This window comes from Ascidiella aspersa, chromosome 4 (assembly GCF_963924565.1).
Source record: "Ascidiella aspersa chromosome 4, kaAscAspe10.2, whole genome shotgun sequence".
Lineage (NCBI taxonomy): Eukaryota > Metazoa > Chordata > Ascidiacea > Phlebobranchia > Ascidiidae > Ascidiella > Ascidiella aspersa.
Window position 1 is genome coordinate 11,119,415 of NC_139450.1, and position 22,928 is coordinate 11,142,342.

The 22,928-nt window shown below is 36.7% G+C and overlaps 2 protein-coding genes across 2 annotated transcripts; both read right to left on the reverse strand.

Annotated features, from left to right (window-relative positions):
* Positions 1 to 1,348: 1,348 nt before the first annotated feature.
* Positions 1,349 to 9,316, reverse strand: LOC146147802 (protein unc-93 homolog A-like). The gene is made up of 8 exons (XM_083387938.1): positions 9,160 to 9,316; positions 5,878 to 6,027; positions 5,433 to 5,614; positions 3,930 to 4,226; positions 3,316 to 3,483; positions 2,748 to 2,982; positions 2,035 to 2,202; positions 1,349 to 1,437 (listed from the first exon to the last, which is right to left on the reverse strand). The coding sequence occupies exons 1-8, from the start codon at positions 9,314 to 9,316 to the stop codon at positions 1,349 to 1,351; spliced, it is 1,446 nt and encodes a 481-aa protein (XP_083244064.1).
* Positions 9,317 to 12,809: 3,493 nt separating this feature from the next.
* On the reverse strand, positions 12,810 to 18,598 carry LOC146147803 (protein unc-93 homolog A-like). The gene is made up of 8 exons (XM_083387939.1): positions 18,457 to 18,598; positions 17,963 to 18,112; positions 16,869 to 17,050; positions 15,775 to 16,134; positions 14,641 to 14,808; positions 13,565 to 13,799; positions 13,235 to 13,402; positions 12,810 to 12,895 (listed from the first exon to the last, which is right to left on the reverse strand). The coding sequence occupies exons 1-8, from the start codon at positions 18,596 to 18,598 to the stop codon at positions 12,810 to 12,812; spliced, it is 1,491 nt and encodes a 496-aa protein (XP_083244065.1).
* Between the last annotated feature and the right edge of the window lie 4,330 nt (positions 18,599 to 22,928).

Consider the following 22,928-nt stretch of genomic DNA (forward strand, 5'->3'; position numbering starts at 1 on the left):
TTTGTTGGCACAAGGTTTCCTTCAGTAGTATTGACATTAAAATTAACTTCATGGCTATTTAACGTCTTTAAAGTATTAGGTGATATGTTCAATACCCATGCGTCATCATAAACCATACAAACCGGACGCAAACGACATGTAAAAATGAGCATCGACTAAAAATAAACCTAAAATGAGCATCGACTAAAAAGAAAATAAATAATGTTATTATTTTCAAATAACAACGTCAATTTCCTATCAGAACCATTATATGTAAATTTTAAACAAAGTGTGTTATACATCAGGCCTGTACTGCACAGCATATACGCCCGCTGACCGCAACATTTTAGGTAGCTATAGCGTGGCGTCACGTTGTAATAATAACAATTAAATAGGCCATGTCCCCCATCCAGGCTACAATTTTTGCTGGCTTTTTTTAATATGTTTTTGTACGTTTTTACACAATCTATATTAGCCCAAAAGCACTATTTAGGCCTACGTATTTCTGTGAAATAGAATAACCAATGTGAGCAAAATTCGAATCTCTTTTAAGCGCCTACTGCGCCTCGTTTCCTTTTCGATTGAGTTTTGACACCAAATAAAAGCAATATGTTTTGTGCTTCGCTCGATTAAACTAGATATAAGCTGCATATTAACGCACAAGATCGGAAATCAACTTTAGTATGCGGCCTTGTACCTTTAGGGTTGTGCAGGCCAGTTAAAGAAAGGGTAAAATATTCATTACTACTTGCTGACGCAGAACACGGGTTGACTTTATAATTGTAGCTTAGGCTAAAACTTATATTTGGCGCCTATACATCTGTAAAGAACGCCATTAAAAAGCCATACAGCCAAATATTGCCAAACGCATCCCTTTTTCCTGTGTTTGGCATTAGGTACGGTATGAAAAAAAAACACGTGATTCGGCAACATTTCAAATATTTCCTAAAGAAAATTGTAGTTGCTCAGTGAAAACATTAGCTATTCGTCGAGCAGGTTGCCGGAACAGCCTGTTTTGCTTTTCCACGGTTTTGTTTGCTCTGCTTGGCAATAGTTGCAAAAACAAAGACAGGTAAACCAGCCCTAATTTATTGATCGGTCGAAAAGTCTCCCAGAATTTGTTATTGATCGGTCGAAAAGTCTCCCAGAATTTGGTCGAAAAGTCTTCCCAGAATTTGCAAAGTTTTAAGATATGCGATGTTTAAGATTTCTAACAAGTCTGTGGTGCTGAATCATCAACACTGCTTTGTCTCTAAGTTCCTTAGTTTAATTAGATCAACAGATTTTTCAATAATATCAGTTGTGGATTGTTTTGGTCAACTGTTTTAAATCTTTGTATTTAAGTACTATCCAAGTCTTTTCGGTGATTTTATAGAGCGGTTACATTTCTGATCACAACATCTTCCTCTTCTTTTTGTATTACTTCTTTATCACGAGGATAGTAATACTCTCCAAAAACTGCAATGTAATGTGCAACTTTTCTATAATTAACAACTGGAATATTTTAGCATAAGTTGTGTAATTTTAACTTATTCATTTGGTTTAAACCAAAACCTATTTTCTGAGTTAGTTTGTTGCAACAGAAGTTTTGTTTAGCACTGTATATGTATACTTGACAGCATTATTTTGATCCAATAATTTTCTATCTATTAATGTAGACCAATCAAATTTTATTTAATTATGTAGACTTATGTGCGTATATATATTTGATATAAAATGGTCGATTTTTTTACAGTTTATTGAAAAAAGTCAACGCTCCAACACAATGGTTTTACCTTGAGCAGATTTTTGGACAAGAAATAAAAACAAATTTCATTACTGTTTAAGACTAGTTTCTTGACGAAAGAAATACTTGAGAAATACTGGTTTTATCCATTTTGTTACATTTAACTAGCTAAAGAAACAATTAAAAGCGCGTGGGCGTCCTTGCAAACCGACGGTCGGGCATAGTTATAACGGAAGAAGTATAGGACATTGCTAAATACAATTGCTTTAAGATTCTCTTGTGTGTTTTAAACGGAGAATAGTGAGATTGATCAAACTACGGCTACTTACAATAAGCAATGATAGATAGAGCCAGTAAACCGAGTTGAATGTAAATCTTGTCGCGAACGCAAACGCTCGTGCCCCACCCGTACTGTATGGCAATTCCCACCAAGGTCCAGAGGTTCGCAACTGTAAAGGCGGTTTCTTGATTGTTTGGGAAATACGTTGCATGAATATCTAAAGGTTTAGCAGGTTGAGAATATAGCGGTATCCAATAACGCCAACTTCCTAATCTAAAAGAAAAATACGAAAAGAAAAATGGTTACACATTACCAAGCTTTACTTGGAAAATTACCGTAAAATGCAATTATTTAGCGGTAAAAAGTCAATCAAACACGTAAATTTCTGTCAAGCTACAGTTTATGGTAGTTCTTGTCAAGAGCAACGCAAAATTTAAAAGTAACGTTGTTATATCCCCACAAATTTAAACAGTAACTTTTATACAGCTGTGCAATTTTTAGCTGCATCTCGTCGGCGCAATATTCAAAGTTTCTGTTGATCGGCTTTGCGTTATAATCAGCACAAAGTAGGTAATTTCTATAAATTGTCGTTATTGTTAATTAATAAAAATGCCTGAACGTGTGCCAAAACAAACGCGATACCAGCAAAGGCTGGTGAACGTATAGTTGCTGGCTTTGCTGATCTTAGTGACAACCTACCTTTGATAGGCAGTGAACTGTTATAGTTTTCTAAAGCGAACAATGCGTTCACTTTTTACCTACCGTTGATGAGTGGCTGCCAGGTGCCATCTACGAATCCAATAAACATGAACATTATGTAAACCACCCAGAGCGTGTTGCTTGTGGGAAGCCAGAACAGGCAAATCATGTAGTTCCCAATGTCAAATATTAGTCCTAACAGAACTGGGAATTTTCGTCCGAAACGACTCGATAGTTTGCTGGTAATGTACGATGCAACTGCGTCGGAAAGTGAGAATATCGCTGTGCAGAGACCTACCTAATTGGAGATAAAAATTATTCTTTATCGAAATAAGGTTCCGTGAATTAGGAGGGCCACTATATCCGAAATTATGACCAACGTACTGAAAAATCTAAATGCAACTTTAAGTATGATTTGTTGTTAATTTTAACAAATCTACCAATTTCCATAAATTTATAGCAAATCTACTATCTATTATACACTTTATCTTAACGTTGGAACTGTCAATTTGTAGGCAAACTCGCCAAATGAAAAAAAGTATTTGTCGGGGATTTCGGCGACCTGCAATGTGCTACTATGTGACAGTTTCAGGGCAATTTGGTTTTCAGGAGTCACTATTGTATAGCTTACCTTGTCGACGCCAAGCAAGCACGAGCCAAAAGCCCGCGTCATTTCTCCAAAGGCAAATGACATGAGCAGCCCGCCATAGAGTGCAAAAGGCGTGATTAGCAATTGCTTCGGAGTAATCATATGCACCAATGTCACCTTGGTGGTTTGTACTGAAATTGCTGCCGTGGCCTGGTGGAAAAGCACACACTTAATCAAAGTAATGTAAGAAAGTGTATTGTAGTATATTGATTTTCCTCAGCCGGATAACACCTACAAAGATTTGCCCTTGACCAGAATTTCTATACCGTTCAGTTAAATTTTCATTATAAATTCAGGGACCCCCATGTTACATTTCAAGTCGTATATTCGGACGCAGCGGGGCAAAAATTGCTAAGAATCTATGGAACCCAAATACGGTTTAGAGCTACTGTCGTGGACAAACAAATGGGCGAACTAAACTCGTAGGCCCTCCACTTTTTCTAGGTAAACTAGAGAAAATAACATCTTGTTTACCCTTTTTATAGGCGGCAGCTGGTAGCACGAAAATCGCCAAATAAATTTTGTTTTAGTAAAATCAATATTCTTACTTTTATACGTTCACTCAACGTCCGGTTAACAACGTTTTCTTCCTTTACCAAATTCTCGTCGTCTGACTCAAGAGTCTTATCGATTTTGGGAGTGAAAATAATATTGATTAATGCTCCGGCTAAGGACATGGCTCCTAACGTTCCCAAAGCGGTGAACAGAACTGTTTGAGTAGCGGGAACATATTGGTCCAGGTTGGCTTCGGTCACGTTAGGATGTTGGCAGTCGTTAGCGCCACAAACCGTCAAGTCCCTCGTTGCATTGCCTCGTTTGTCTGTTTCGTTGTTATCTTCATTGGCGCTTTTCCCGACGGTGAGTATTGCGTAGCATAGTAGGCTTCCGCACATCTGTTAGAAGGTTGGCAGTGAAAAAATAAATTCTTGCATAAACGAGGAAAATGTGTTCTGTTGAAGGCTGCAAGAAACGTCGAACTGTTCGTGTCAAAAGCAGTCTCATACGATAACTAAGAATAGTTCCATTGTAGAACTGATTCTATTTTTAAATTATATAGTTAGTTCGACTATAAGGTCAGAAGAGCAAAGTATTAACACTCCTAGTAAATCAGGTTTAGTGTTCAGAAAACCTTTAACCGTTTAAGGCAGCGTTTCTCAACCGGTGCGCCGCGGCGCACTGGTGCGCCATGGAAGGCTGCTAGGTGCGCCGCAAGCGATAGTAAAAACCATGTCGAAATAAGTAAATTAATCGGAATAAGACTTTAATGGACAAAATATCGTCCTTAGTCTCAAAGGCTGGAAGTCCCTTTAAAGATATGCAACTATAAAACCCATATAATAAAAAAATGCAGGCAATTTAAGAGAAATATCGGTACACCTCAAAAATTTCGCGCTCGCTTCGCTCGCAAGGTGCGCCGCCACGTTTTTATACGTCTCTAGGTGCGCCCCCAAGCATAAAAGGTTAAGAAACACTGGTTTAAGTTATAGATAAAGCTATAATCTTTTCAATATTAGTTTTCCGTCACCTTGTCGCAACCCTTTTACAACCATATTTTAAAATACGCTTGCACTTTTCAAACGTACCAACACTTAACAGGAAGTCCTACAAGAAACGACAAGTCATATTATCCAGTTTTAAATATAAATAGGCCTACTTTGTGCGCAATAATTTAGTTGAATACATTCAGAACTCTGTTGCGCTTTATCTACAAAACTGTTCAAAACGTTATTTTAAAGTGTTTTTAACCGTTCTTTTACCAGCGCGGAATATCAAAAGTATGTAGGCTGTAATAAAATTTCCGAAAAAGACTAATTTTGTTCCATATTATCTTCGTCACGTTTGCAGTTCTTGAATACGCCTCATCCAACTCAACCAAAAACTGATCGGTCTATATATAAGTTACCCAGCAGAAAACACAATATTACAGGATGGTTGTGGATCACACCCTTATAGTTGTTTTGACATTTTACGCAACATGGTTTTCTAAATCATGTTTACCTCTGGATGACCTATTGCCGCATTGCCCTTTAACAGTATATAAAACTATTAAAAAAATTGCATGTTAGCCTTGTTTGTATTTACACGCAACAGGTACCTACCAGGCTCAGTTGGAGAATACCAAAAATGTATCCTATGAACTCGGTAACATAGAAATCAAAGCTGTTGGTGCTGTAACGGGAATAGCACTTGGCATAGTGGACCGTAATCACCATAATAGCAGGAACAATGGTTGCTTCCCCAATACCGGCAATTATTCCTCCAGGTATCAGTATATAGGCCACTGCAAATTGACGAAGGTAAATACCCGGTTTAGAAATTATTAATGAAAAGGGGCAACGAACAGTGTTTAAAAGTAATTGTTTCAGTTTTAATCCTTTGCCATTTTTTTCTTCCTATTGCCAAGCGCCTTGTATTGTGTCATAGAAAATTCGTGTATATACGTTTGATGTTGACAGAATATTTTATTTAGTTAAATGTGCAAAAATTGACAAATTAAATGAAAGTTACCAAAATTTAGTTATAACATCACAGTTAAGTACCAACCTGGGTAGAAATTGGCTAAGACGAAAAGGAGGAACGAAATCTGGGCAACGAAAGCTGTAATTTTTGCGCCACAAACTCGAATAATAACAGGAGTAAAGACGACTCCAAATACGGCAGCTGACACATAGCAGCTCGTTAAAGAGATGGCACCTGGAAAATTTTAATGTAGTTAAGCGAAAAGCCTATAGAAACAAAAGCAACCATGCGCAATGTTGTGGACTGATTATAAATGAGCTTACTCTGAGTTTCATTCTGAGGTTAGCTGTTTTACTATAAATGCTAAAATGTCTTATTCCCAAATGGATAGCCAAAATTTTAATAAAACAAGGTCGATACTAATGATTATTATTACTAGGGCGATTTTTTTACGTTAGGTCGGCTTAAGTGACCGTACGCTGACCTCGACTATATAATAACTAACTTATATCCAAGTACAATTAAAAGCTTTTTGGTTGTTAATGCAAATCTGTATCAGAACCAGCCTGCCAATATACTTCATCCGGCCCGCCGCCTCTTTGACAAATTAGACACGAGTCCATTTTAAATACTTTTTGACTATTTTCAGTGTGTAAATGCAAAAAATTTTCGCGCTTCGCGCTAATGATCTTTAGACATCCAGTGTGTTTACGTTTTGATTCTCTTTTTGAACTAGATCAGCGCTTCTTTACTGTTGCGCCGTGGAAAGCTGCCAAGTGCGTCGCGGACAAACGAAAAACGTATTCAAACATAATCGACAAATATTTTTTAACCATTTTTTTTTAAATGTAACAAAAACAAGAAATTTAAAAGAAATACCGGTATACCAAAAAAATCGCGCTCGCTTCGCTCGCCCGGTCTGCCACAAATGCTTAACAAACACTAAAATACATTAACTATCAAATTTATCGCGTTTTCTCAAAGTAGTTTTATTACACTTTTTTAATAGTAGTAGGGGGATGGCGACGTGTGGACTCGAATTTTAAACCAAGTATACGCTTTTTTAGCGAATTTGCGCCAAGACTTTACTGCCTCCTTAAAAGTAATTATAAACACGTTTTTAAAGTGCAAAAAAATCCGAGGCCCACCTGATTCACAATTGTTATAAAGTTGTAATAACACAAAATCTCATTTAACATATGTTGTGCGGCCCGCGGAGACCTTTCTGAGTTTGCTTTTGGCCCGCGACTACTACACAAAGGTTGCCGACCCTTGTGGAAGGATTTGAATAACCTATCCAATGTTAGGATTAACTCTGCATAGAGTTTTGCTCATTTCAGCAACCTTATTTGGCAAAAACCAAGTACAGTAACTTAAAAATTGAGAGAAGTGTCATGAAAGAACCACAGCTGACCACAGCAGACAACGCTATGGTCTTATTGCGACGTGACCTTGCGCTTTTTCGGAAGCATGTGCGGTTGCTCTCGCCTTTTCGGGAAAAAGCAAGATGTGTAGAGTGTAGACAATAGACATGGTGGCGTTTTCAGCGATATTCTTCATACCGGGTCAAACTAGGAAACCGGCCCACTGTAGAGGCTAACCTTATTACTTTTTCGTGCTTTCAAAAGGTCTGTTTTTCGCGTTATTTTGCAGGAGTTAGCTTATTCGGCCAGCCGATGTTATTTTTACCTGAATTATGACGTCACGCAATGGTATACTTTTGTGACGTCATATCTGAAAAAATTGTGACGTCATATCAAAAAATTTCATGGCCCTCCCCAAACTGAAATCCTAGATCCGCGCCTGATTTCAACTATGTAAGTGCGAACATTTTTCGCGTTTTGTTTTAACGATCTTTATACATAAGGTTTGTTTACATTATGATACGGTACTGTCATTTGAACTAGATTATCGTTCTTGCTCTGTGGAAGACTGACTGCCAAGTGCCAAAGTGCGTCGCGTACCAACGGAAAACGTGTTAAAAAATATTGGACATACATTTTTCATTTTTTATTTTGAAATGTAATAAAAACTTGAAAGAAATGCCGGTATACCAAAATTAACATTTTGTGCGGCCCACAGAGACCTTTCTGAGTTTGGTTTTAACCGACCCTTGTTGTACAGTATGTGTACTCTTTTAAAAATAATTAAATTGCCCCAGTTATTCACAACTTGTTGATTTCGAAAACTTTTGCTATCCAGTATCGTAAATCTTACTTGTTGCGCTTTGAATTTATGATGAATTAATGATTTAAGCACAGGGAAGCAATCTCATCCGCCCCATTGATGTTGTCAGTGTTGTAAATATATAAAATTTGGTTTTATTTCTTTTTTTGCTTTGTATTGTGTTCCGCGAAAAAACAGATTCACAAATAGTGGTCCGTGATGCGCAAAAGTTTGGGAAACCCTGGTTTAAGGTATTGTGATTGAAAGGAGGCGTTTTCATCCTTATTTATCAGAACGCTTTTTATCAGGTTTCCACTTCAACATAGCTTGTTGATTTTATTTAATATAAGAATTATTATAGGTAGATAGGCTACCAAATAGATCTACACCTAATCAAAATTGATTTTGTACCTGTATAGATAATTTATTATTTTTGCGAAACCTTTTGTATACTAAATGGTTTCATGTGCCTTTAAACCAGGGCTGCATAGTCGGTTAAAAACAACCCGAGTCCGACTCCGGCCAAAAAAATACACCCGAGTCCGACTCCCGACTCCCGAGTCCCGAGTCCAGCTCCGACTCTACAGCCTGTATTTTACCCATTTACGCAACTAAATTAAGGTGGATTTCTGCAATCCACTCACATTGGGCTCATAATTGATCCACCCGCATTACATGGTTTAAAAATATTTCACATTTGCTATTACACTTTTACAACTTACATTTTAACAGTTAAAAAAATTGATACTGCGCAATGCGCATGCGCACGTCGGACTCGGGACTCGGGTAGTTTTACGCGGTCTTGCTCGAGTCCCGAGTCCCTAGTCCGACTCCGGCAAAACAAACCGACTCCGTCGAGTCCCGAGTCCGACTCCGACTCCGCAGCCCTGCTTTAAACATGGCTATGTTCATGCTTTACCAAACTTGACTAGTTTGTAACAAAGCGTGTTATTCAACTATTTTGTTTTGAACACTGTATCCTAACATCTAAATTTAGCCCTGCCTATGAAAACCTGACTAATCAGAATTTGGGTCAACACGAAAAGTAAACCATGCAAACAAAAATTTATTTTCGCCAAGTTCTTGGGATTCATGATAAAAATCCTACGTGTGCAAGAACAATAATTTGAAACAGTATATAGTAGATGCCTTTTCAACTGTATAGGCTATTTATTTCCATGTAAAATGATTTTGTCTTACCGACCGCTGCCTCGATATTGATGCTTGTTTGCAGGTAAACCACTGACCCGTAGCCTCCAAAAGGAAAAAACGTCCAACAGAGGCATATTAATAACCTTATTCTAATATCTCGCCTTTGCGTTGGTATAGTGGTAGAACCAGTGACTTCCTTATCCATATCAACAGTTTTATTCCAAACGTTGAAATTTATTTTAACTTAACCTAGGCTAAATAGCGAAATTTAACCTATACATAGCGTGTTGCAGTAGGCCTACAGATGAAGTTATGCAAACAAACACAATGTAATAGTGTTGACTTTAAACTTAATCATTAATGCTAAACCAGAGAGTTTTGTGTCGATGTTGCATTTCTAAATTTACAAATTAGATCATTACAGGCCGGCATAAGAAAGGTGAAATTTGAATTATCAAAAGTTTGATTTAAAATTTAAACAAACCTGCTACCTACCTATAGTTAAACCGGAACGCGAATAGGCGATAAAACTCTTGTCCAAATGAAAGCTGGTAGTTTTTAGAAGCTTAACTTTAAATTTAAAAGTATTCATTGTCCAAACGACACTTAGTCCTTTAGTCTAGGGAAACTGCGGGACCCATGGAACATGGGGACCAACGGAACACTGGCATATTGCGCCCCCTGTTGGCACATCTTAATAAAATTTTGGTTGTGGGAATGAGATTTTGTGTACGGAATTTTGTACAAAAAGTTCTACAGCGTGCTTTTGGAAATGATTGATTTATTCTAAATTTTCACTTTTCTTGGTGAAAAATGTACTTTTTAGCGTGACATTCGTAAGGTGTTTTGATAGTCTTTAGGTAATTGTAAAGCAGGGAATATCTTTTTGTGGAGAGAGGGGATATCTAGGTACATGTTGAATGTAAGTTTAACTAATTGTATTCAGAGTACTGGCTAGCCATGAGTGTTTTTATTAAAAATGGCGATTAGAGGACCTTTGGAACAGTCTGTTCCTTTGGTCTCTCGATCTTTTTGTGATCATATTCTTAGATTTTAAGGATAGTAGCTTAATAATAAATTTCAAAGCCAAAAAGGTCGAGTAGATCGACAGCATCTTGATTAAGACGTTTCGATACGAACTTGTATCATCTTCAGTACACTAACTAAAGATGATACAAGTTCGTATCGAAACGTCTTAATCAAGATGCTGTCGATCTACTCGACCTTTTTGGCTTTAAAATTTATTATTAAGCTACATTACAGATCCGTGCATAGTGGACTTAAGGATAGTAGTACGCCAATTTTAAGACCAGAACATCTAATAAGGGGTTGTTCACTGAAGACCAGGTCTGTGGAGTCAGACTCGGGACTCGAGTAAGACCACGTAAAACTACCCGAGTCCCGAGTCCGATGTGCGCATGCGCAGTACCAAAAACTTATATTGCCGCCATTTGCAGTTTGTAATAGCATATTGTGGGTATATTTTCGAACTATTTATTTTGAGTGGATGAATTACATCCCTATGAGTGGATTGCTAAATATCCACCGTATTTAGTTACGTCAATTGGCGGAATATAGGCTGTAAAGTCACAGTTGGACTCGGGACTCGACGAAATCGCACATTTGACTATTATTATTTTTGCAGATATGTTCTCCTAAAAAAGAAAAACAGCCCGGGTTGCAAATTCTACCAGAAATAAAAAAAACATTATTTCAGAAATTTGAAAGATATGTCAGATTTCAATTATTTTTTCCATGTAGGTACCCATAAAAGAAAATAACCGAGAGTGTTTCTAAGTTGTATTTCGAAAGATATTACCGAAAAACAAATTCGGTCCCGCACTTCCCCTAATCTAAATACTATATTTATATACTTCTGTATGGGCTTTAATAATTACTCTACGTCCGAAGAAATTTACAACATTCAGCCAACTCTTAACTCAATATGCAAAATCACTTCAAAAAAATATATGTGTAAAGCGCAGGGATTAAAGTGGTTTGAGAAACATTTACAAAACTCGGATATTTAGCCGTGGTTCACAATAACCTATGGTTGGTGACCTATTATAAATAAGCCAGAGTTCTTACACATAGTTCTCGAAATTATGTCAACATTTAATTTTCTGTTGTTAGCTTAATTATTGTCACATATCGACAAACCAGTTTTACAAGCGGTGAAAGCAAATAAATGTTAAATTTTAAGTTAAATATTCTGTTTTCGCTAGAAACGTTTATCTTCTTGCATTAAGCCATTGCGTTGAATTTAAATTAAAACTTTACGTTACACACTCTGGCGGTCTATAATGAATTTTATTGTCTACAATTAAAAATAAAAATAAATAAAAAATACGTTCTGCAGCTAATTTATACGTAAATAGGGAGGAAGAATTTATTATTGGCTTGCGCCAGTCAATTTTCTAAAAATTAAACTACTGCTGCACCTGTCGAATTGATACACAGATATATCTAAAAGTTATCAACCGACTTAGAATCTCGTATCTGGCGAACAGTCATTCTTAGTAAACCCGCGGAAATCAGTGGGGTATAATTAATAACATTTACTTCGTCGGAATACACCATTCTGAATACAATAGTCTCGCATACGCATTAATTCATTGCATTGTGGCACTCATAAATCCATCACTTATTCGCATTTAGTTTCCTAAACGAGCTTATTTCTCCGAGTGACGGGAACCAGAGCACAAAGGCGAAATAGCCGTATGTGGTCGCGGGTTACCGGGATGACGTCACAAAGTTATGTCACAATGTGACGTCACAAAGTTGCATCTGAACGTGACGTCATAAAAAGTAATCTTAAGAACACTTTATAGCCATGGTCTATCCGCGAGGCAATTTTTTTATATTGCGTGGCGACAAATGTTTATAAGTAAAAAGACGGCCACTGACTAGCGCCTTTGATATTTTACAATAGGCTACACGTAAACGCAAAAACCACATCACATGTTATGAAATTTATTGTTATCAAACGTGTAGCGCGATGTAGTGCAACGTTTCAAGTCAAGACTTTCAAATTTAAAACTTCTTGCAGCGTGTTTTATCACGCAAATTTCGCAAAATGTGCAAAATCTTACGATTTTTGCAGCGGTTTTAACAGTAAACACGGTTTACGGTTTTTTTTTGACGTTGGACGCAGCTTTTGCGTAACCGTAAAAGTCAAATTAAAGTCATCGCCTTTGCGAAGTTAAGACTTTTATGCTAAGTGTAGTGGTGGCTTTTCAAGAAAAATTCATATTTTTGTCACTCCATGCTTCGTACTGGCTTTTATTACGTGGCTTTGGCAAAATCACTCTGATATTATATTAAATTTTATTTACCGAACGTGTATCGCCATGTAGTGCACCGATATACGTTGAAGGGCGATATACAGTTTTTGGAGGCCGTATGCGTTGTCGCCTCTGTATTAAACCTATACCCGACAATAACGTATAATATGCAACAATGATGAAGAGATTGTTTCAATTACAGTAGTTAATATAGGCTACGTTAATTTTTTGCGTGCAAATACGTAGTTTTGCAACTATAGTTATTTGGAATGTATTTTTAAATTGAACACAAAATGATAATAATCCATCGTACAGCAGCTAAGAAAAAGTGTAAACATGTGCTATCGGACAAGGTTTAGAATACATATACAACACTTTTTTATTTGCAGAATGTCAAAAAACATTTTAAAGATTTTATAGAGCGGATGAATTTTTAATCACAATATCTTCTTCTATATTGTTCGTTTTCTGGTCACGATGATAGTGATATTCCCCGAAAACTGCAAAGAAAAACTTTTGTGTTAGAAATTTGTGCAGTACTGTAACAGGCTGAAAGTAAAAAAATTCACATTTTTGATCCATAAGGTATGTTCAAATATACCATATTCCTACTTTTAATTATAATATATAAGTCATACTTGGCCCATTTTATGTATGAATAAGGAAAATAAGATTCCATAATTATTCTCGCAACTCATCTTAATGATTGTCGTTCAAACAAACTACAGCATAGGTAAAACTGTACCCTCACTAGGCAAGTAGTTATAAAAATAGCTACAGTCTTGCGCGTTTGAGATGCCTAATATCCCTGTGAAAAGTCACAATAAGCTTTTACTCACAATAAGCAACTAAAGAAAATGCCAGCAATCCGAGTTGAATGTAAATCTTGTCGCGAACACAAATGCTCGTGCTCCACCCGTACTGTATGGCAATTCCAACCAAGGTCCAGAGGTTCCAAACAGAAAATGCGATTTCCTGATTGTCCGGAAAATAACTAGCGTGCATTTCTGCATATAAAGGGGTGTAACACGTTGATTAACTATTAATAAAAATTGTAAGACTATATAATACATGCTTAACATGTATATCATTCTAGCAGCAGGTACTGCATTTTATCAGCTTTCTGAATGGCTGTTATATGTTAGTGTTTTAGTTCTGTGATTTCCCACCGTTGACTAAAGGTTGCCAAGTGCCGTCAACAAAGCCAACCATGACGAACATAACGTAGACAACCCACAAGTTGTCGGAGGTAGGAATCCAGAACAAGCACATCATGTAGTTTGTCAGGTCGAATACGAGTCCCAGCAGAAGTGGGTATGTTCTACCGTAGCGACTCGACAGTTTACTTATGACGTAAGATAGGAATCCGTCAGCGGCAGAGTAGATCGCCATACAGAGTCCAACCTGACAAAGTAAACATATTTGTCACTTTGTGGTCGATATTAAACTCCGTTAGAGTACACCTGAGTCGCCTGAGGTGCACTCAGTGCACTGTTTTTGTCTTTACCCAAACTTGACTATAGTTTGACAAATGGCTTGATTTAGGCTTAAGGGTATTTATAGAATCCAATTTCGTTATATTGTTTTTGTATTTAATTTTTACGTAAAGCAGTTTGCTTGGTGTTTGTTTTGTGTTTGGTGTTTGCCAATTATTTGTACAGAGATTTTACTAGCTATTTGTAGACAAATATTTGAACAACTGAAGCAGACTGTACGTTTAGTAATACATCTTTAGCCATTTAGGCATTGTCTTACTGATGAACAATCAAGAAAAATGGCTGGAATTTTTATAAATTATAGAATTGTGATATACATTACCGCCTACAACATACTAAAATTTCTAAAATATATAAAGTAAATAAAATTAAGCTAAGGCTAGGTCCAGTATGTTTATAAACAATGGGCACTGTACAGTGTAGGGGTGAGTCGGCATATAAAAAAGCACTCGCTATTTATCCGATTTTAACTGGCATCGGATGTGACCAGCATTCTGCTTAATGTGAAAATGAGCATTTTTTTAAACATATCTTTAAAATACTAGGACACGGCAATCCCTTTTTCAAACGTTTTGTTTAGAGACGTTATAGTAAAGTGCAAATAATTGCTTGCAAAGTGACCGTATGTCTAACTTCCGTGCATTATTTCCAAATTGGACACGCATTATTTCCAATTGGACACAGTACAAAGAGATCAAAAAAAAAGTGAATACTTTTTGTGATAAAATTATCATATCTATATCACTTACTTGGTCGACACCCAACAGGCAAGATGCGAAAGCTCTTGTCATCTCTCCGAAAGCGAATGACATCAGGAGGCCAGTATAGAGCGCAAAAGGCGTAATAAGAAGTTGCCGAGAGTCGATCATGTGCAAAACTGTGTTTTTCACGGTTGTCCAAATCCTCTTATAGGTTTTCTGCCAGTAAAAATGTAGGTTTGTGGCCCGGAGTTAAATAGTAGTTTAGAGTTACATAAATAGGGAGACGCGACGTACTTAAAAATATGACGATGCTTTTATAATTGTGGACACATCAACCAACATGTGATCAAAACAGTGCTCTTCAACCGGTGTGCACGGTGCACCCTAGCGTGCATCAAAGCATGTATGTGGTGCACCAGTACGAAAAGTTATACAGGGGTGTATCGCAAACTTTTATGAAAATATTAATATTTAACACTGAATGCAGCCTGGAGCCTTTATCAAACTTTCACCGACAGTGTTTAAAACTTCGGCAGCTTCGCTCGGTTAAATTACAGTGGTGTAAACAAGTCATTTTGAAAAGTCCCAGTCAAGATATTTGTAAAACAACTTAAGTCCAAGTCAAGTCTTTTTGAATAAATAACAAACTATTAGAATTTTTAAACTCGCATGAATATGAACAATGAACAATAACTGAACTAAAAAATAAGGAAAACGAAACATATAGCAAGTAATTTGTTTTTTGTGCGAAAATTTAGACAAATAGCTAAATTTTATAAATAAAATACTTAAAGAAATGCTTTATTTCAATCCAAGTCATTTGTTCAAAAAACTTAAGTCAAGTCAAGTCATTTGTCCGAAAGACTTAAGTCAGGTCAAGTCATTTTGCCCAAATGACTTAAGTCAAGTTAAGTCATTTAAAGACAGTGACTTAAGTGCACCTAAATCAAGTCATTGACTTAAGTCATTACAACAGTGTTTAATTAACATAATGATATTGTTAAGCATAAGCATAATCATTTTTCATATCGCTTTCTACGTCAGTTTACCTTTAAAGTGAACAGGGTGCATGAGTTTGTCAAAAAAAACTCTTAAGGGTTCACAAAACCAAAAAGGGTTGAAGAGCACTGATCTAAAATATGGTTCTAGTGGGATATTTAAATTTGTACATTGCAAGATTACTTGAGATGCCGGTTCTGCTGCTTTATGAACATCGGACACTTCTTCACTGACTTCCAACTTCGGGTCTATACGTCGAACTAGGATTGCGGTCACTGCTATTGCGGCCAATATCATACCAGCGTTCACTCCCAGCGTAATAAACAAGGTTCTTTGCGTGGCAGGAAGATACTGATCCAGATTCGCTTGGGTGACGTTGGGGTCTTGACAGTCGTTGGCGCCACACACAGAGAGGTCGCTACCAGGTGTATTATCCCACGGTGATGGCGTGCTTTCAAATGGATTTGCAGTAGTGCTGCCGTTGGGTGATTGTGGGGTTTTACCCGCGTAGAGAATTCCGTAGCTTATTAAGTTACCGGTCATCTGGTAAAAATCATTGAATAAACATGAAAGTGTTTACCATAACACATAGATTTCCTTGTAAGGTGTACCGAAAAAATAAACTATATATACTTAGCATTGTAGTCGCTAAGCTGTGTGTGTAAATTGTCAAAAACATAGTTTAGTATTAGTGTGAAGCAAGCACAAATCAAAAGGGAATAAGGACCGCAACAAGCCAAACAAAAAATCGCGGGCCGCATACTAAAGTTGATATTGGTCTAACCATTGTAATATATGTATATAATGTTCTCGAGCGAATTCAAAAATATGCAGCTGAATTCCAAGCTAAATCGTGGAAGGATGCTTTTTTGTTTAAAATTGGCAAATTTCAAACTTTTCAATTTAAATGGATACGCGTGGCGCATTAGGCACTTAAAAGAGATTTACATATTGCTTCCCAATATGAAAATTAGGCAATATGAAATCTATTAAGTGCGTCGAAAGATGTTCGCTCGCCACATACAGGCCGCAATAAAACGTTGCACCGTCCGCGGTCTGCGTGACTTAGTTGTGCATAAAGTATAAAGTTCTCAGGTTAATAGTATTTTTTATGTTGACCAACTTGAGATTAAATACAAGCACTTTGCAAAACATTAAGGTATTAAATCGCTACTATTTGGTTATAAATTTAATTTAGGTTTGCCAAACATCATAGTTTTATTGAAATAAATTACCTTGCTACATTAAGTCAACGGGCTTTTTGAAATTATGTTTACCTGACTTAATTGAAACATAACGAAGAAGTAGCCGATGAACTCAGTGACGTAGCTACGAGTATCCCTAGAACCGTGGCGGGCATAACAACGTGCGTAGTGAACACTGAATAGCAGCATAGAAGGCCACATGGTCGCTTCGGCAACTCCTGCTATTACTCCAGCCGGTATGAGAATGTAGGCTTCTATATTACAAATTGGCTTAATTATCGTGATTACTTCTTGTGAATAGTTTATAAGCGAGAGTTTCAACTTTTTTCTGCAATTTGGTAAAATTAACTCAACAGGGATTGAATAAAGTAATGCGGAATTCAAAAGTTGACCTCTTATGTTTTAAATTTCTGACACGAATAAAAACAAAATTTGGACTCTAATCAAAGCCATTACAGTAGCCATAAACCCCTATCAAAATATATATTGTTCAACCGTAACGTATCAGAATATAAAAAATATTTATTCGCCAATAGTATAGGTTCTTTACTTGTTCGCGGTTATAGATTATTAAGATTTGATCCCCTTTAAAATAATAAGCGTCCACGGTACAGGAGCAACAGACACGTATCCGAGGTGGGGGTACGTGAGCATTTCCCCCGAACCGTAATATTTGCCTATTAACTACATGATGCAAAAAATGATCTAAGTTATGTTTCTATGTCTTATCGCCTTGCGTTCAAATCTATTTTTCGAAAGTACCAAGCGTCCCATCGCCCCAAAATGAAAGTTTGTGCAACTTAAAATTACACCACATTTTGACGTTACTTTGTGACGTCACCCCTAAAGTTTTGCCATAGTTTAACCCCAAACAAAAGTCTTGGACCCGAATCTGCTGGGCAGTAATGCACAATATGCTTTAATTCAAGTTATGTATTTGTTTATCTTATTTGCGAAATGTAATAGGGCACAAAAAGATTGATGCTACGATAAGATAGTTGCTTTTCGTTTGGTAAACCTACAAAAACAAGCTTTGGTCAATGCATTGCATTTTATCATGGTATATGTAGTAATTTTATTGCATCAATTTCACCATATTTTAACTTAAAGCAGTAATTTTATGGTATGACCGCGGATAAGACTTGCATAAACAGATGTTTACTAGCCTGGGTAGAAATTTGCCGCCACGTAAACGAGATAGCAACATTGTGAGAGTAGCGCTGAAACCTTGGCTCCCAAGAGTTGAAGAAGAACTGGGGTGATTACAATTCCAACTATGGCCGCTGTTACGTAAGTTCCGGTTACTGATGCTGCTCCTGAAAACGCGGAAAACACGCAAGCAGTCATCGCTGATATATCCTACTATGACTACTTAAGGCCGTTTAACTCCCTGTCGCGCCATTTCCATGTCGCTTTATTACCCGGCACATTTGAAAAAACGTGGTTCGTTGTCTTATTTTTCGTTTTAGATCTACACTATTTTGAACTTAGTTCTCACCTTCGTGCTTCAGTTTGCCATGACATCCAAATTTGACAACTATAGGCTGTTTTAACAAAAAGCCATAAGATATTTACTTCTATTTAATTGATTTATTTGCCAAATGCATTTAGTGCTATTCTGTTCATACCTCTTACGTCAAAAGAAAGTATAAATACGTACCAACTCCATCTTCAATGTTGATGCTGGATTGCAGAAACAACACTGTTGTGTAGGCACCGAACGTGAGAAATATTCCGCCTCCAAATATCAGGAATTTAATCACTACCTCCTGTTTTGTTAGGAACGTCTGTTCGTCAGCCATTTTCTAATTAATTATCCCCTTGCGTAGCCTATGATTCCAAAAACGAGTTAAAGTGTATACAATATACATCCATATGGTTGTTTCTATGTTTCCATATAATTAGGTTGGACGTTTTATTAGGTAAGTAGCAGCAAAGGACATATAGAACCAGAAATATGTTGAACTATACTGAATTTATTTAATGCACTACCCGAAAAGCGGCCACCTTTGTAAATTGGAACCGAATAAGCGGTAAGCAAATATACATAAGGCTTTCCTGGGTTAGGCGACTGCAATGTAAATTGAGCAATGTTGATCAAGTGTTTTGCTATTTCCACATAGCCAGTAAAGGCAGATGTTTGACGTTCTGACATTTCACAGACATTCTCTGCTTTAAATCGTCTAATGCCCAGGAGTTCTGAATCTTGGGGTTTTCTATTTTTCCTCAACAGTAGTGTCAAGCAACACTATTAAAGTTTAAAATACTATAATTTCCTACTTACGACTCGCTTTTGTGACTACATTCAGTCAACGTTGTTGAGCACACACTTATAACACCGACCGAATATGACAACACCATACATAAAAATGTTTGTTGAACGAGTCATAAACCAATATGGTTTAATGCAGGACTGTTTGCTAGGATGTAATGAGGTGTTTATCTATTGTAGGTAGCCCCCACTAAACTAGAGTTTTGGCAAACTTACTACATAGATCGTATATATCGGAAAACTAGGTAGGCTCGTATAATTTCGAAGGAATTTCGTAACAAAATATTCATAGAAAACGGTCCTTTGCAAACTACAACTTTTGAAAGTATTCTAGTTTCGTCCATATTTTTTTATTATCGCATTATAAATCTGTGTCTAAAAACTGCTGTTTCTGTCAAGCAGGTCTGTAACTTCATGATCTGGATCTGGGGCCCTGTTGCCAACTTACTATAAGGCCCCCCATTTAAGTAATTAACTGGTTTTACCACAATACACAATGTTCGAGCAAACTCCTATAAGTAATTGGTAAGCGGCCTATTTTAAACCTTAAAATGAGAGTATATACTTTAATTGCGACTTTGTAGTTCAAATTGTTTTGCTTTTTCACTAACAAACTCCTGTTTGACATTTTCTAAAAAGCGAGCAGTGGTTCTCCAATTGTGTGCCTCAAGAGTTTGTTAAGTGTGCCGCGTAACTGTTTTGGTGTTCTTTCAAGGAACCTATACGAGTACGAGCTTTACACGTAGACTTGCAGACAAATATGGAAGACTTGAAGTTGCATCATCAGTTAGTTGACTGAAAGTTTTTTGTTACATATTGCCTTTTTTGTGTAATAAGTGCAAGTTAAAAGTGATACTAAAAGTAAGTTAATAGTTGTGGATCGTTATGTAATCAATTTAATGATGTATTTTAAAACATGAGTGCCGCGTTTTATTATTTTTTTTAATTTGCCGCAAACTTTGGAAACCACTGGATTACAGAGATCAACTGATTTTCTAGAATAGGAAACTTCACGTGTTTTGTCTGCTTGTATTTATGGCACTTTTCGCCGGGACATGGAATGGACACGCCATGACACAGATGTGCGAACAACAGCGCGGTTCGAACTATAAGGCGCCCAAACGTCGACAGCAAACAGCCGATGACCGATAAAGAAGTATGGATTTCTACAACGCTGGTAGTTACAGCCCTTCTGCTAAGTTAACACAAATTTTTATTCAAGAATGTCTTTGTAATATCACAATTTATCGTACGAAACACCTCTTGGCTTGAAAGTTTGACAGACTAAACACAGTGTATGATTTTTTTCCCTTTGTGTGAACTTTTCAAGTGGTTTTAAGTACAGCTGTGGAGTCAATGGCTCTCACTAATGATTTCTTCATTGTCTCTTTTTTTACATTTTCTCAATTTAAACCAACTTAACGCGAAAATTTGCGTACGATTAGCAAGAACGCTCCGCCTCCAGTCCTCCATCCTACAGAAGAGGTTTCTCAACTTTTGGGGCAGCGCCTCCCTTGACGCAACTTATAGAACATCGCCCGAAAAGCTGAGTAAAACTGAGTTAGATTGTTAGGTGTAAATTCATGTTTTTTTCCAGAATAAGATTTTACCCAGCACAACATGTCCGATATGTGAACGGCGCCTGTGGACTGAAAAAGCTTTTCTTCAAAATGTAAAAAGTAACAAAACAAGAAAAAAAGTTTTGCAAAGCGCATTTTTTATTTATATATGGTAAAGTTTAGAGAAATGGACTGGTTCTTCCTGAAACACCGTAAATTGTGTATAGTAAGTGTTATGCCGTATTTACGTACTTGCAACTAACTACAAGAAATGAAACAAACAAGATTAATAATACTGTGGAGACAGAATACATAAGATATTGGAGTAGGCTACAATAATGCGTTAAAGTCACCGCACAAAATTCGTAAAAAGAGATAAAACAGATATCCTTCTTAACAAAAGTTACAAATAAATTAATGAAAACATATTTTTTTATAGAGGGTCTTTTGCGTACCCCTACAAATCCTTGACATCGCTAGTTTAAAAACCCCTGCTATAGAAGATATAATATCACATTTCAGTTTTAGCCTACTTGTATCATGGCATTTTCACATGGCGTAACTTTGTGTCGATGTCTGTTTCCATGCCCCCAAACAAAAATTGTAGATCCGCCCGCCACTAACACCCTATTTTTATATTTACTTTGACCTGGTCATCCACGGTTTGCTAATGACCGTTATATTAAAATACGATTTTTAATGTGACCTGCTTTATCTACTATGGGTTGTTGCTATACTCTCGTCAGAAAGACATCAATGAGATTGATTAGGCGATATAGTCTGCATTCTACAAGACAATTTCGACAATGACATGTCTATACCGATAGCATGATTGTAATGATGCTTAGCAAGTAAGCCGTTCGAATAAACACACAAAAAAAACGAAATACTGCGTTAATAGTGCGATTGTAAATGTACAGGGTAAAATATAGCGTCTGCTAAGTAAAAGGTATAATGGAAAGTATACTAACGTGAAGCGTCTTATATTTCAACCACGACTATCGGGCGTTACAGGAACCGAAAAGATTAACTACAGAAGCGAACAAAATAGAACTATTAGGAAGTAATTGATATGGTAAAGGTATTTTCTGGTTGATACCAAGCAGAATGATGGATGACAAGAAAGTTTATATATTATACTTTAAAAGGCGCCTCTTAAACCTGCGCTTATCGTATTAATCGTAAATGGTGCCATCATTAAAATGAAGGCTATATTCAAAAATCTTGGAAATAAATACCAAAGCCAAATAGGTTTAGTAATAAACAAAGACATTTGGATACGCACTAGTATCAACATCAGTACATATGACTGTGACATTAACTGATGATGATACAAGTTTGCACCTATATAGGCTTTCACAATAATATTTTAAGCTATATAAAAAAGCTATTTAAACATCTAGCTGTTATAACTATGAAACTCAAAAGATTGTAAAAAAACGCCATTACAAAAATATTGTAATTTATAAAGGGCCAAGTTTCTATCGTAGAAGACAACATGCATTACTCAAAATTACTTTTTTTTTCATGACTTAGGGTACAAAGCATTCCATATGTGCTGGAATTTTAGTTTTGAAATTACCCAATGGTCTAATCCAGGGGTCGTAACCTTTTGTACTCAGTGTGCCAGTTTATGAATACTGTCAAAATGTCAACAACTCGCGTGCTAAGCATTTTTCTATATTTAGTTTTGCACTGGCAACCAAGGCTACAGTTTCTCCCTTACCAGTTTCAAAATTTTGTCATGCGCATGCCCACACGCCGGATTTAAGTCCAGAGTCCGACTCTGCAGCTTTGTGATCTGACATCTAATTTACTTATCTTTTTTGGAATATACTTCAATGTTTTTCAGCCGATACCTACAAATGTTAGCTATAAGTTTCGCTTTTTGTTGGTTTCTCAGTCGCACAAAAACACACGTGCTTGCTTTTAATGTAGAACAGTGGTTCTCAACCTTTTTAGCATACGGACCGGCGAAACTTCAAAACAAATTTTGCGGACCGGTGGACCTTCAAAAATTAAAATCAACCCAAAATGTAGTAACGACAGAAGTATGCAACTTAAAAGCAAATAACTGAAACCAATGTAATGAGCAATTTGCTGCAGTATTTTTGATGTCATATACGTGTTTTACGTGTTTTACGTGGTTCGATTAAAGTTTTTCACGTACAAGTGGTCTTAAACTTTAATACTTAAACGACCTGTAGCCTAATTTCAAACAGTTTGGCACAACTATGGTGGCCCATGACTGCCATCCTGTTTTTTTTAATTTAACAATAAAAAAAAAATTTAAAAAAAAAA